The 16,873-nt window shown below is 37.1% G+C and overlaps 1 protein-coding gene across 4 annotated transcripts in view; it reads right to left on the minus strand.

The window, feature by feature from the left end:
- Opa1 (Opa1 mitochondrial dynamin like GTPase) overlaps positions 1 to 16,873 on the minus strand; it is a 648,761-nt gene that overhangs the window by 229,320 nt on the left and 402,568 nt on the right. For all 4 annotated transcript variants that reach the window (XM_090383387.1, XM_090383386.1, XM_090383389.1 and 1 more), the window contains one exon: positions 3,933 to 4,009. In XM_090383387.1, the coding sequence (XP_090239513.1) occupies positions 3,933 to 4,009 (77 nt within the window). The remainder of the gene's footprint in view (positions 1 to 3,932; positions 4,010 to 16,873) is intronic.

Consider the following 16,873-nt stretch of genomic DNA (forward strand, 5'->3'; position numbering starts at 1 on the left):
AGTAAGGAGGTGCGATCTGCACCCCATGTTAGTGCGGATAAAGTTCTGAGTATATTTAACTTTTTTAAACAGGAAGTACGTACATTTTTAATATGATCTAAGAAATTTAATTTGTTGTCAAGGATTAATCCTAGAAATCTGATGTTACTATTGACTGGGATGGAGAAGTTGGAAATTTGGAGTTCAGGATCCAGATGGAGTTTGCGTTGTCGACAAAAATGGATAGCAACTGTTTTCTGTTGTGAGAGTCGATAGGCGTTAAGGTTGGCCCATTGTTGTATTTTATTCAGTGATATCTGAAGCTGCCTTTCAATTGATCTCATGCTTTTGGAATGACAGGAAATGGAAAGGTCATCCGCGTAAAGATATGACTCAACTGTGTTTGGAAGCTGTTTAGTGATGGAATCGATTCTAAGAGCAAAAAGAGTGGCACTCAGCACAGATCCCTGAGGAACACCTTCTTCCTGAATGAAAGCTGTAGAGAGGTCATTTTGGTATTTTACTTGAAACGATCTAGTGTATAGGAAGTTCTGTACAAATATGGGAAGGTTTCCCCGTAGACCGAGAGAATAAAGATCACTAAGTATGCCATGTCGCCAAGTGGTGTCAAAGGCTTTCTGTATATCTATAGTAACCATTACCAGATGCTCGTGTTTAACGAACGCATTGCGAATGAAATGCAAATTCAGCCTTGATCATGAGATCTAAGCATGATCTGTTTTGTCGAAAGCCATGCTGACTATTGCTCATTAGATGTTGTGACTCTATGATCCAGACGAATCTATTGTGGACAATTTTCTCAAGGATTTTGCTGAGGCAGCTTGACAGAGATATAGGTCTATAGTTATGGGGATTGGTTGGATCTTTTCCAGGCTTCAGGAACGCCAAAACAATAGAGTGGTGCCAAGAAGCTGGATAAGTTTTTTCTAAAAAAATACGGTTGTAAAAGACCAGGAGGAGGTGCAAAGCTTTGTCATCAAGATGTTGCAGCATGATATAATAGATCCCATCTGGTCCGGCGGCACCATTACGAGCTGTTTTAATGGCATGCAATAATTCAGAATATTGTAGAGGTTTGTTATATGGCAGAATGAGGGCAGTTTGGAAGTTAATAGGATACCGTTCTGGACTGTTTTTAATTCGTTGGAAAGATGTAGTATAAGCTGATGTTGCTGAGATCTCAGCAAAAGTATTGCCCAAAGCGTTAGCTATATCCGAGGGACTAGTTAAATCTCGCCCATTCCAGGAGAGGACTGGAGAGGGTATGGTTGGAAACTTACCAGAAAGCTGTCTAATTTTTTTCCAGATTAATTTGCTGTCAGTATTTCTGTTAATTGTTGATGCAAAACGGGTCCAGGATTCTTTTTTGGCTTGCCTCTGTATGAAGCGTGCTTTTGCCCTTACTTTCTTATAATTTATCAGATTGGCTGTGATTGGATATTGCCGAAACAAATTCCACGCTTTATTTATTTTTTGCTTTTTTTGCTTTGGTGCATTCCTCATTCCACCAATAATTAGTGCTTTCGACCCGTGGATTTGATAATGGTATTGTATCTTTAGCCACGTTTAAGAGATGCGACGTGATGTAATCTGTCACATCATCAATACGGTGGAGACGGATTTTTTTCTCATCGAAAGAGATTGATGACTGAAATTTTGCCCAGTTTGCTCTCGTAAATTTCCATTTCCTGCAGGGTTTAGTTAAAGGAGTCTGTGCTATCAATACCTTGCATACGATTGGGAAGTGATCACTGCCCATAGGATCGTTTATAACATACCACTCTATGGTCGGGACCAGTACTGGAGAACAAATGGAAAGATCTATTGCTGAAGTATGTCCAGTTGGGAGCTGAATGTGAGTGTGCGTGCCAGTATTCAGTATGGTGAGGTTTAGTGCATCTAAAAGTCTTTCAATGAGTCGACCATGTGTATCCAATTTAGAAGCACCCCATAGGGGATTGTGCCCATTAAAGTCCCCTAATATACAGAGAGGTGGAGGTATTTGTATGAGGAGGTCTTCAAGTTCTTTTAAACAATAAGTATGGTTTGGCTAATAGATTGAGACTAGTGTTATTGCAATATGGAGAGTTATACGAACCGCAACAGCTTCTATTTCCGTTCGAAGTGGGATATGCTTAGTTGGGATCTTTGAATTTATCAGGATTGCTACACCACCGTGGGCAGTATTTGCTGTATTGCGATCTCTTCGATAAAGGCAGTAGTTCTTTATCGATGGAGAAATTTGCGAGGTTAAGTAAGTTTCTTGGAGACAGAGAGCAACTGGAGAATACTGGTTAATTAGATTATGGATATCATCTGTGTTGCAACGAAAGCTTCTGCAGTTCCATTGTACAATGAAGGCCATTATTTGTGTTTAATTGTTTGAGATGTACCTGACTGCTTTTTGAAGGTGATTGGTTTATGACGTTCCAATTTTTGTTTGTCTTTTTTTAGGAAAACTGGCCGACCAGTGTCCATTTCTTCTTCTTCGGCATGAATTTCTAATATTGGATCTTCCGGTAGAGTAGGAGATGTCGCTGGTATTGTAAGAGGAGTGTTACTTGCCTGATCTGAATGCTTGGGGTTACTGGACTGTTGCTGAGAGAGGACAGCTCGAGCCCAGTCAGAGATTGATATGTTTGAGGGGACGGTAACTTCAGTTTGGGTGGATACTGTTTGTTGTTTTTGTGCAACATTTGCATAGGTACGTTTGGGCATGGTAGGAGCAATTATTTTCCTTGCTTCTTGAAAGCTTACCTTGTTCTCAACCTTATATTTAACAATTTGTTTCTCAGTTTTCCATCTCTCACAAGTTCTAGAATATGCAAGATGGTTACCTTTACAGTTGGGACATGTCTTTTCTGTCGCCAAACATTCAGACTGAGTATGATCGGAAGATCCACAGTTTGGACAAACTGGGTTTCCTCTACATGTTGTCTGAGAGTGACCATACTTTTGGCACTTGTAGCATCTCAAGGGATTGGGTATATACGGGCGAACACGGCAAAGTAGATAGCCAGCTTTTACTGTTGATGGTAGGTTTGGGGAATTAAATGTAAGAATGATATTCCTGGTAGGCATAAGGTTATTGTCTTTTTTAGTCATGATTCTTCTTGATGCAATAACATTTTGATCCTGAAGTTCTTGGGTTAATTCATCCTCTGTCACGTTCAACAAATCCCAACTAGAAATCACACCTTTGGATGTATTTAAGGTAGCATGGGGAGATACTTTAATTGGTATCCCAGCAAAATTTGAAAGTTGTAAGAGTTTCTCTGAATGTCTACTTTTTGTTGTTTCTAAAAGAAGGTCTCCAGATTGCAGCCTTCTCACAGAGAAGATCCTGCAATACTCTCCAGGTGTTTCTGGATGAGGAAAGGAGATAATTTGCTGAGAGGTTGTTCTGAAAGTGAATGTAAAATTAAAAAGGAAGGAAACTCTTTGGTTGTTGAATTTGTTTTCAACCTCTTGGGTTGTGAAATGTCATGATCAATTTCAGTATGTGGCCGAGAGCTTGTCGGCTCTAAAGATGGATAATCATTTTGCTCCATCTTTGCTCCTTTTCGCCCTTGGCAGATGAGCTTTTCTGCCAAGGTTTCCGGCCCCGCCACGGGGAGGCAGGAGCAGTGCCTGGTGTGACCAAGCGAGAAGTAGTAGGGGGTTAGTAATAAGAATATGAAAAAAGAAAGGTGGCTTGCCTTTTGTAGCAAGCCACCTTTCTTGGGAGGGAGCAAATTTCAATCTCATACAGGATTGAAGGATGGATAATTCTGCTGAGATATTTAACAGTGCTCTTAGGATCAGAGGCATGAACTGAGTGCACTTTTGCTTGCCATCCCAATTGTCGACATTTTTGTATGTAATTAAGTACAAGATAATGCAGTGAGCTAAAAATTTCTCTAGACATATATCAACACTTAATGAAAACTTACCAGTGTTGTGGAGTTAACTGGCTAAGATTAATAATTTCATCTAGAATCTCACCCCGTGCTTTTTCAAATAATTCATCCTAAAATAATGTAACAAGATATTACACATCTTACTAGAAAATCAAATCAAAACACTGTTAATACACAAAAAAAAAATAAAATAAAAAAGTGTGTAAAATTACACACAATCTGCCTTACACCCAACACAAAATTGACTGAGTTCTGCTTTCCCCTTTTGTATGTATATATATATATATATACAGTCTGTCCTCGTATAGCACGATAGTTGCGTTCCTAGAAAACCTCGTGCAATGCAAAATCGTGCAATATAAACAACAGGCCCTATGGGAAAAGTGGGGTTAGGTGCCGACCACCCAAGATTGAACACACATTTGGAACCAAAACATTACCAAACACAATAAATAATCGGGTAATTTTAATCGTTATAAAATACTTACGTATTTTATAACGATTAAAATACGTAATAAAAATAATATTATATTATAATAAAGTATTTTTAGTATTTTTAATACTAAAAAAGTATTTTATACGAATAAAATACGCATTTTATTCGTAAAAAATTTATTATATTAAATAAAATAGTCGTAATAAACTACTTACGTATTTTATAATACGTAAGTCGTAATAAAATATTGCTAATGCTTTTGCTTCTATCGTAAGCAAACTTGCTTTTTGTTTGATTTTCTATCCAAAGAGATGACAGCCGTTCCATCTCTTCCAATTCTTTGTGTCTTAATCTAATGGATTTTAATTACACTTTGAGTTGTTCCCGCTATGAAAGTTGTTTTTATTTTCTCCGCATTCTTTGTAATTCTCGGCGTTGCCTCATTTAGGTCTGTAGCACGTGCAATATCACATGGTCTTTCATTTCGCTCAAAGCGTTTCACAATTTCATATTTTTTCTCTATCGACAGAAGCGGACTGGCCATAAGCCTTACGGGGGAAACCACGGTGGGCCGGAGGCCGGTGTGATTTTGGCCATAAACCGTAGTATGAGGCCAATATAAATTTTCCCGGGTAAGAATTTTTGAGCCAGTCCGCCTCTGTTTATTGATATTGCTTTTTTTTCTCTCTCTGAATCTGTAGTGTCTTCGCCAGGACGCTTCCTTTTCACACCTTTTAAGTATTTTACTAATTTTTAGGGAATAAAGCACAATTACAAAACGAGGCGGCACGCTTGATACACATAAACAAAGCGGCGCGCGTGTAGCAACTGAATAAACAACACTGTAAAGCCCGAGATGCACTATTAACACCTCACATTTTACTAAAGCACATTTCTAGGGGTTACTACCATAAAACAATAAAAACATTTTCCAGTTGCGTTTCTACTAGTGGAATCTGTTATAAACTGGTAGTAAACTCGACCTAATTGCATTTGTGATTATATCGATAGCTGGAATTGTGTTGGTTTTTACGTTATTATGGTGAAATGTGTTTCCCCTTCACTGATATAAAACACATAAATACATTTTCAGAATCTCCTTCATTCCTATCGTGTTGCGTTCAGTTGGGGTGATTCCGCGTTCGACTGCCATTTCTTGTAAACACAAAGGCGAATCGTGTATAAGCGAATTCGGTTCGTGTTATATAAGATAACGTTCCCCTATTTATAAATCGTGTATGATCGAATTCGTGTAATGCAAACACGTGTTATACGAGGACCGACTGTATATGAAAAGGGGGGGGGAACATATACACATCAACAAGTCAGTCAATTTTCTTCTTGAAACATTCTATTGCTTCTATTGCTATTCATAGCAGTGGCGTAACTATGCCAATGTGGTGCATTGTCCTCCTGCCCAAAACATAAAAATATTTATGAGTAAAAATTTAAGTCTTTTAGTTATGCTTATGATAAAATTTTACTGTCTATGAACAATAATTTTTTTCACACAAAGCATATTTATTGTTAGCTAGCTGCACAGCATAAGGGACACTGCAGTTAATAGAGGTGAAATTGTATTAGCATAGCTGCTGATTCCAGGGCAATTTTTAAGGATTTTTTATTTTTACCAAAACAAATACTTTCAGGGGGTCCTACACTACACTTTGTATTGGGGCCCACTTTTTCTAGTTACGACACTGATTCATAGTGTCACTTTGATGAAAATATGGCTAATTAAAGGAAGGTTCAGTGCCTGTATAATGGGTTCTGAAAAGAAATGTAGCAGAATGGCCATTACATTTTAACTGAAAAACAAAATAACACTAAATTAGATTGAATTTTTAAAGTAATTATGGTAATTACATATTTCATATGACTGATAGTTGATTAAATACACCCTTTGAATTATAAAAACTTATATATAAGACTCTGTCATGGCCCAGCTCCATTATTTCTATAATTTTTGACTTAAGGCATGCAAACATTGTAGTTTTCTAGAAAGCAACCTACCATAGCAATTCCAGCCTGATACAGATAGCTCAATCATAAGTATAATATAAAACAACTCTTTTTGTAAAAGTTTGATCGTTTTCTTTGTGCTTATTAAAAAAGATTACACTGATTTATTTGTAATTTCTTTGAAAAAAAAAAAAAAAGCTATCAGCCAAGAGAAAAAAGTCTGACAAAGCTACTGATCAACAGAACCAAAGACTATACAAAAGAAAGTGATGGCGAAAGCAAACCATGCTATATACAGCCAGATATCCTGTTGCAGTCAGATGCCAGCTGGATATTTTTTTTTTTTTTATTAATTGCACTACTCAGCAGGTGCCACAATTTGGGTTGATTTAGGTAACAAAAGGAAGATATACTTTTGTGTTGTATAAACAGCAGAATTCCAGTTAACCAAAATCTGGTTATCTGAAATTTTGTTTGCCTGAATATCTCTTGAATTATTTTCCTTCTTAAATTTCCCCCCATTTTCCTCAAAGAAATAAGCACGTTTAATACTTAACAGTAAGAGCAAAAAGCTGTCACAAGAATATAACAAAATCACAATTACACTCATATAAGGCATTAGGAATGAAGAAAAGAAAAGTCAATTTCACCCATGTTACTTCTGTATAATGCTAATAAAACAAAAGTATGACTGAAAATAATTTATGCAATAGCCAATCACTGTATAGGTAGGGTAGCAGCACCAGTTTTGCATGTTAAAAAAAAAAGAAAAAAAAAAAGAGGTATAGTGCAGCCATTATCAACCCACTGCAGGATGGAAGCCTCCTCAACAATTGATGTTGAGGGAAATGGACCATAATCTGCCACGCTGGTCCAATGCGGGTTGGCAGATCGACCGTATTCAGCAGTCAGGGGGCTTGAACCCCGGTCAACTCAAAGAGCGTGTGCTACTGCACTATCGCTCCTGACCACTCGGATACGGAGGCCTATGATGGGAGAAATACTCAGAGTTTATTCTTGTGCAACCTTTTGCATGTAGCCAGGAGCTAATTAATGTTAGCTATAAAATGCATCAATCTAGCATGATAGAGACATTTCACCATAAGTTCTCAATTACGGCACTATTCTTATCAAGCAAAATATGACCTTCACAGGGAAGAGTGCTTTTATAATGAAAGAGTAGAATCTTCTCAAAGGGGTCCCAAGGTTTCCTTTATGATGTTCCTTTTGTCATTTTTTAAAATGAAATACACATTGTAATAGGTATTTTATAAAAAAAATTAAGTTTATTAAAATAAAAATTTTTTTGAGAGCTCTGATTTGATACTCTGCAGTGATATAAATAGAGAAGTATATTGCTATTTATGTGAAATGAGTTCCATTATATGTTAAGGTGCTTTGGTGATGGCATGCCTTTCAAATAAATAACAATGTAAATGCAATATTGAACTAAAACCACCGTGAACTGCCCTCACATTATAATAGTAATGAATTTCACAGACAATTTGGTTTTCTCAAATCTATTTATAAAATGAGGATATTGCTACTGCTGTACAATAAAGTTCTATAGTTCTCATGGCACGCGGTCTTCACCCTAAATTTATTTCAGTAATAGTTATAGTTGCCAACTTTAGAATTTCAAAAAGCTGGAGATCAGACATTTGTAAGCAGGCAGAAAATAAAGTTTTTGGGCCCAAAACAAAGGAAAAACAGGTTTTTTTTTTTTTTTTTTGGAAAATGAACGAGTGCATCCCATAAAAAAGGAGATTTAAAGTCCACATTGCATGTTTGGTTTAAATTAGTTTAAATCAAACATGCAACCTAAATTTCACTGGCAAAATATAAATTTTATATTATGAGGGCTGTTAAATAAAAGAATAATCATAATTTTTCATGAACTACCATATTGCTTGCTATTTCTAGCTGAGCTACATAATTTAAGACCGAACCAAGCAGAATCACATAGCAATTGTGCATGGTGTGAACTTCATGTTCAGTCAAGTTGATACCTGTTCAGTTTCACCTATGTAACAAAGAATATGACACAAGAGGAATAGTATGCCACTCTCAAATTTGTTTCTGTCTCAAAAAAACATCAGCTGAAGCATATGAACTGTCAAAAGAGGCTTATTTCGAATCTACACTTCCATATGGCCAGTTTGCATGTGGTATAGAATGTTTAACGATGGATGGAATTCAATCACAAAACTGGCAGTCTTGGAGCTCCAACCACTGCTTTTACCACTAAAACCATTGACAGTGCTTCTATAATTGTGAGAGAAGATCATTATATAACAGTAAGGCAACTGGCAGAAATGTTGAGTATATCAGTAGGAAGCACACGACATGACCATGTGTACTTGGATGCACCATACATGCACAAACATGTTATATTATATGTTTCTGCATAGTGCGTTCCAGGACTACTCGCATGTAAGCAACAGCAGCAGTTTAGACGTGGCTTCATCATTTAAACCCAGAGGGTATGCAACAAAGCTCTGTTTGGCAGTCTACATAATCGTGAGACCTGAAAAAAAAAAAAGCAAAAGTTGTGGCTTTTGCGAGAAAGGTTATGGTCATCTCTATTTTTGACATTCAAGAAATGGTTTGTTGCATGTTGTGCCACACCATATGACTGTTATGAGACCTTACTACTGCACACTGAATTGTACTACACACTGTGTGGGACCACATTCACTGCAAACGACCACAGCTTGCATCACAACAATGTGAGACCCCACATTTCTCATGCTCTCATCAAGTACTTAAGCAGCATTAATATCAAACGTGTTTATCTTACACTCTACAACCCTATCTTGCACTCTGTAATTTTTTTAACGTGAAAACATTTTTGGTAAGCAGTGGGCACGAGCATAAAACACTACAACGTTCATCACTTTGGTTTTAAAATGAAATGCAGAGTTATTGTTGAGGAATGCAACAATACAAATATTTCACTTCCTGCAGTAATGAAATATTTGTATTGTTGATTTGATTGTGAATGTCATAATCAAGTTCATATCAACTTGATTGTGATGTTATATTACTCCACAAATGGATTTTACTAAGGCTATTAGCTAAGCGATAAGCTCTTGATAAGTTCCCTGTAGACAGCTTATCGCGCAGCAAATTGACAAAAAAAATAATAAATGTTTTTAAATGTTAAAAGTGTTCAGATTCTTTTCATTTCTAAAACCATTTAATCTTGTCCAAGCCAAGGATGTTTTCTTTTTTATTATTATTATTTTTTTTTTATGGAAATACCAAACACAAGAGGTATTAGAACCTGTAGTACTTAGTACCATGCTTGGTTGGAGGTTGAGAAGACGAGAGAAGATATTGTTGACAGTAGACTTGAACTTCTGATAGTAATTTTCAGGAAAGACATATAAAGGAAGGTTGTTCCAGAAAACAGCAGTTGAATGAATAAACGAGGAAGAGGAAAAGTTGATTCTGTGAGTTTGCAGTTGGACAGTAAATGGATGTTGGCTAGTGGTGGCATGTGTTCGGACTGTTTTTAAAGAGAGAGTGGGAATTATAGAAGCCAATTCAGAAGAACAGTGACCATGGAAGTATCTGTAGAAAAGGCATGTAGCAGAAAACAGTCTGTTTATGAGACAGCTAGTGGAGAGACTCTGTTAGAGATGAGTCATTAATTAAACTAACTGCCCTCTTCTGAATGGAATCTAGAAGCCTGAGAGAGGTTTTGGGGGCACCAGCCCAGATGTGGGAACAATATTCCATGGTACGGAGGATTAGAGATTTGTCCAGAGTGAACAGCTGTTTGAAAGAAAAACAGCACAGAGGGAAAGAGAAAACCAAGTTTTTTAGATGCAGAGGAAGCAATATTTTTAATAATCTCGTGCCAAGAGAGATAGAAGTCAGAGTAATCCCCCAAAAGAGATAAATCAACTTGCCAAGAAATCGAAGTGTCACCAAAGGTAAGGATAGGAGCAGAAGAATCCTTTTTTTGTGAGATATAAGACAAGACTGAGTTTTAGAAGGATTGAAATCAACTAAGTTGTCTTTGCCCCACTGGAGAATTACCTGAAGATCGGCATTTAAGGAATTGGTAGCTTATATTCGAGAAGTTGAAGCTGATTGAGCAGGGCAAGGTTTCTCAAAATGGAAAGTGGAATGCAATGTGCTATCATCGGCAAAACTATGGATAGGATTTCCAGTCCATGGAAGAAGGTCATTAATATACAAGAGGAAAAGAGTGGGGGGAAAGAACTGAACCTTGGGGGAGACCAGCATTAGTGGAGAAGTTAGAAGACAGAGAGCCATCTACCATTACCCTCAGGGAGCAATCAGAGAGAAAACTGGATAACCAATTACAAAAAACAGTTCGCAAACCATAAGATTGGAGCTTGTTTAGGAGACCTTTATGCCAAACACGTTCGAAAGCCATTGAGATGTCAAGAGCAACTTCTTGTGGTAGTTTAAGAGTTGGCAGTTAATTGATTTCTCCATTACTTTAGAAAGAGTAGAGGTAATTGGATGGGAGGGATTTGTCGCCCTTTTTAGGAACTGGCTGGATATGAGCAAATTTCCAAGCAAAAGGAAAAACACATTTGGAATAAGAAAGTGAAAAAAGGCGGAAAAGAACAGGAGTAAGTTGAGGAGCACAGGTTTTGAGAACAAGTGGAGAAATATCATCAGGACCTGGAGCTTTCTTAGAATCAAGATTTGTCAAAATTCTTCTGACATTCTTTTGACGGAAGACCACATGAGGCATTGAATGGAGCACGTTGGGAATGGAGGGAGGAGTTTTACCAAGAGTGGGATGCTAGAAGGTCAACTTTATCCTTTGGCCGAAGAGACAATAGAACCATCTGGTTTTGACAGAGATGGGCAAAAGTTGAGGACAATAGCTTTGCCAAGAGACCAGAATGCGCGGCTACCATTAGGGCAAGAAGCAAGTTTTCTACTCTTAACCTGTTCAAAATCTAGTTTGGACTGATTAATAACTGCTTTACAATTGTTGTGAGCTTTGGTGTAGGCAGAAAATGAAACTGAAGAATTGGAAACAAGCCAACTACAATATGCAACATTCTTCTCCTGAATGGCCTTAGCACATTTATCGGAAACCAAGGTTTAGATAAAGGACGAGAATTTAAAGTGAAGCGTCGGATATAGGATTCCATTCCTACAAGAATAATTTCACTGACACGATCTGAGCAAACGTTAACATCCGAAGTTTTGAAACAGTAGTCCGAACAAGGAAAAGAAATCTCGCAGGTCATCCCATTTTGCATTCTTGTAATGCCCAACAACACAAGGTTGGGAATAGCATGAGATAAAGGTTCCACTGGAGAAGAGACAATCACCAAGTTGTGATCTGAGGTGTCTAAAGGACCACTCACTTCGACCGTGTACCTAGAAGGGTTGTTTGTGAGAAAAAGATCAAGCCTGTTGGCTGTATGGTTAGGATTGTCTGGTATTCTTGTAGGTAAATGAACAATCTGTGCAAGGTCATTAGTAATTGGAAAAGCCTCAGCATCTCGACCAGCTGGGTCGGTATGACTGGCGCCTCCGCAGCCAGATGGGTAGGAGCAGCAGTGCGTAGCACACGCTTCTTGATTAAACCGGGGTTTGAGCCCGCGACCACCAAATATGGATGATGGTCAGGAAATGACCATCATTTCATTACCTGACCTTTCATCAGGGAATGACCACCGCATATCCCCTGAGCAATATGGCCTTAGTTGCTAATGCTCCTACAAACCAAATAACAAACAAACATCGGTGTGACTAGAAAACGGAAGCCAGCTGGAGTTGTGAACATTAAAATTACCAAGGAAAATTACCTCACTGTTAGAAAAGTTGGACTGGAGAAAGTAAAGTTGCAAAGAGAGGAAGTCTAAGAGCTCCAAGTGATTAGTGGAGTTGGGAGAACGGTAGAGACAACAGAAGAATTTGACACAATGAGGTAGAGAGATTTTAAGTCAGAGAAGATCGAAAAGAGGAGATTACAAATTACCAAGTCTCTGACAGGGCATATCAGAACGGACATATGCACAAGTACCACCTTTCAGGTGAAAGGAATCATACAGCGAATAATTTGGGCAACTGAGATGAGCAGCAGTTGAATCAACTGATAACTGAGATTCTGTCAGAAAAAGTACATTGGGTTTGGCAGACTGCAAGTGGAAATGGACATCGTTGAGATTAGAATTGAGAACACGTATATTTGTGAAAAGAACTAGGAAGTGTTTGGGAGGTTTAGATCTTTTCGCAGATAAGTTTACTCTATTAGTTTGACAATTCGTGGTGTATTCGATGATAAGAAAAAGTGGGGGAACATGCTGTATGAAGTAATGAAATTTTTGGATTTGGCGTACACTTCGTAAGAATATACCCAGATCCTTGAGATAACGTGCCATCAGCAATGCCACCCCGCATACACACTACTCGGACTCCCTTCAGTCACTATCTGGCAGAGTACAGGTAGAAAGATTATACACTAGCTGATCCGTAAGCCTCCTAAAGAGTTACCAATAGGTTCGGTCCGGTGTACTAACTAGCGGTGGCCTGCAAACACCGTTTTAGAGCCCTCGAAATGTAAGGAAGACTGAATCTTGCCAGGATGTCCATCATAACCTCAAAAGTCATCAGACATACTGCATGATGGAAGAGATGGGGAAGAGTTTACTGGAACTTAGCTCTGGAAACTAAACACGGATTCCATATTTTTGTATAAAATAAAACATCTTTCATGCATACAAGGTACACACATTGTTTTTTTTTTTTTTTAATTTCCAAAGTTAAAGAAGCTGTGAGGAAAATCTTTCTAGTTGTCAGAAGTTGTAAAGACATCGGAGGCAATTATCAAACTCTTGTCAAAAAAAAAAAAAACTGCTTCCACCATGTATTTTAAGAATGAAAGAAATGTTGGAGTAAGTGCATTTCATCAAATGGGGTCTACTTTAAAAAGGATGATCATAATACAGATGATTAATAAAGGTATGCTGTAACAAAAATGGCGCATGTGCCGAGCACATGCGGTCGATTGTTTTGTGTGAAACGTCCGCGTTTTTCTAGGTATTTTGATTTGTATATACCAATTATAAAATAAAAGAGCTTTTGTACTTATTATTTGTTTTATTGATCCTTCACAAATTTCAGCTGAAAGTCAAGATACAATGGATTTATTATAATTAAGGTAAGAGACGTATATTTGTGATTGCAATGTACTCAAATGCCTCTAGAAAACAGCATTGATTGAGGCACCTGATATTGAAATTGAGGGATTAGCATTTAGAGTTAGATTAGATGTATCTTTCAGGGAAGTAATCAATGGTTTAGTTTCTTCCAATCTGAAGTTAATGTTGAAATTGATGCTCATTCATCATGGGTATTTTATGTAAATCTTTCTTTAACAGCACTTCACCTTGAATTGAGTATGGTAGCAAAATGAAATTAATGAAGTCAATTCCATCTTGTATGTCACTGTCAGGAGAAATATAGACAACCACTGTAAGTATCACTTGGCCGCTGGGAAAGAAGCCCTCTGTTGCACGTACATCACCAAGGCCAACCATTGATTGTTGAACCAGTTATTTGTTGACATCTAAGTATGGCATAACAATGTTTACCTCGTCCATCTTGTTGTGATATATTGCGATTCCAGCTGTCTGTTTGGTTTCACGCCTGAATTGAACCACACAATCGAAGTTCGGGATTCTGACACTTTCATTATTGTCTAACCAAATCTCAGATAGCAGCAAGATTTGGCATTGCCATGTAACAGCGTTGGTGAGGTTGGCATGATGCCCCAATAAGCTTTGGCAGTTGAGTGAGAAAACTGAGAGTTCCTTCCTACTGTGGATGAATTCAAGCAAACTGTCCTATCTTGTTTGTAGCCGATTAGTTGGGAGCCTAGCAAACTCATTTTGTAGATCAATGGATATAGTATAAAGTGTGTTAATTGTCCGATGGCACCAGGAGTTCCCCCATCTCTGCATTGTGTACTCTGTTTTTGTGATACAGAACTCTGTGGAAGCCAGAGATTTAAAAAGTGTGTGGGGAGTGGAATGTCGTGTAGTGTTATGTTCTGTTGTTTCTCTGACCATTTACCATGAGGAGGCAGGTCAGGTACCCAGTAGATTATTTAAGTTCTCTGGCAGGCCCTGCCACCTAATTTCCAAGGATTTCAATGACAAGGCCTATTTATATATACAGTAAACCCCCGCTATTCGCGGTATCTGTATTCGCGGTTTCGCGTATTCGCGATCGCCGATTTAATATAAAATAAAACCTAAAAAATGTGAATTTTAAAGCGCCGTGAATATTTTCCGCCATAAAAAAACATGGGAGTGGCTAAAATTATCTTTCCCGGTAAAAACAGCGCTCAGTGGGTGAGGGGAGAGGGGTGACAAAATCGCGAGCGTGGATGTTTCTCGCTAATCCTTGTTCAGTATGTTATGCGTTTGTCATGGAAGGTTTCGTCGTTTGCTTTTAATTTATATGTTTATAAATGGAATAAATTTATCAATTTATAAATTGATATGCTTACAAAAATGATAAATCTACCGTTTTGCAGTATAAAACAGACTTTTTCGAGTGTGTTAACAGAAGAAAGTGACTTTATTGTGGACAAGTTCTTTCTAACCCGTATAAAAATATGGCTACGAATAACAAGGGAAATGTGAAAATATCAAAGAAGGTGATGACATTAGCGAATAAAATTGAGTTATTAGACAAAATTTCTAATGATGAAAGTGTCTCCTCGGTGGCAAAACATTATAAAATCAATGAGTCAATGGTAAGATCAATCAAAAAATCGGAATAAAAAATCCGCCGTAGTGTCCGTGAAAACGTGCTAATTGTTTAAAAAATTTGCTCTGTAACTCGTGATGTTAAATTAGAAAAAATGGAAAAGGCTTTAAATCTGTGGATAGAAGACTGAACTCAAAATAAAATTCTGTTAAGTTCACTCATCATTCGTGAAAAGGCAAAACGCCTTTATCAACACTTTAGCGAAACTGGTGATAGCACTGGCGGGATGTTTTTTTTGCTAGCAAGCAAAGGCGCTGATTTGAAAGATTTGTTTGAAATTTCTAATAAATATTACATTTAATATTAAATTGTTTCTTATTTTCATTTCGATGCCATATGCTTGCATTTCACTATGTACTGTCTATTATGAAGGTACATATAATACATACTAGTAAATTAATAAGAGGAGTTTACCTCAATATAGTACGTGGAACACTTCCGTATGATACCCTCCAGAAATTAAAACGGAAAAAACGAAAAAAATCGACAACTTACCGGTACATTAAAGTAAAATATAAATAATTAAAGTAAAATATAAATAATTAAATAATCAATTTAACACAATTCAAAATCAATTCAAAACAATTAAAATTCAAATTAACACAATTAAAAGAATCTAACGAAAATATTCAAAACGAGGAAGGAAAATAGTTTTGAATATTTTCGTTAGATTCTTTTAATTGCGTTAATTTGAATTTTAATTGTTTTGAATTGATTTTGAATTGTGTTAAATTGATTATTTAATTATTTATATTTTACTTTAATTATTTATATTTTACTTTAATGTACCGGTAAGTTGTCGATTTTTTCGTTTTTTCCGTTTTAATTTCTGGAGGGTATCATACGGAAGTGTTCCACGTACTATATTGAGGTAAACTCCTCTTATTAATTTACTAATATTATTATCAACGTAGAACATATTGAGTTTTACAGCTCTGATTCATACTATATAATACATACATACATAGACAAAATTTTAGACTAGTTTTTCTTAAATATTTCATACTTTGGAACGGAACACCTTTATTACTATGGGAGCCATAACTCAGTATTCGCGTTTTCGGTATTCGCGACATTTCTCAGTAACCCCCGCGAATAGCGGGGGTTTACTGTATATAAAAAAAAGGGGGTGGGGAGTGAACACTAGAATTTGGAAAGGCCAAAAGAGATTTTCGAGCTTACCAGTTGAAGCGCATGTGATGTAGGCATTACCACATTCATCTGTATTGCTGAAGTGATTGTATATTTCCATCAAGAGGAGAATAACAAACATTTTTCAGCAACCATAGGTCAAGAATATATGAATCGATTCATGATTGGGAGATAACCAATAACTAGACGACTCCAAATTACATGCACAAGTAGAATCTTTTGCTTCTTGTTAGCCATTCTCATTATTCACAAAAGTCCTATTTGGTCATTAAGTTTTTGTGTTTCTTTGCAATTGCACTGAGTCGATTGAGCATGGTGAGCTTTAGATCCTCATTCATCTCACTGTCTGGATGATCGTAAAAGTCTTGAAAGGCGTCTTCTTCTTGCAGTCACGTAACAAGGCTATGCAGGTTATTACCACGTTTTGACTGGGTCGCTTCATTGTCTTCGCACATCACTTTACAAATTTCCATCGTTTTGCAAATGTCCGCATCAGATTCATACAATTTACGTTTTTCTAGTAAGAGTTCTTTTTTGTCATGATAGATTTTGACATATACCTTCTCTGAGAGTATCTGTTTCCTCATTGTTAAATGGCACATGAGCATTACCATCTCGCACTTGTACTCGTTGAGATCTCGAG

Source organism: Mastigoproctus giganteus, chromosome 10 (genome assembly GCF_048544385.1).
Source record: "Mastigoproctus giganteus isolate SK-2022 chromosome 10, ASM4854438v1, whole genome shotgun sequence".
NCBI lineage: Eukaryota > Metazoa > Arthropoda > Arachnida > Uropygi > Thelyphonidae > Mastigoproctus > Mastigoproctus giganteus.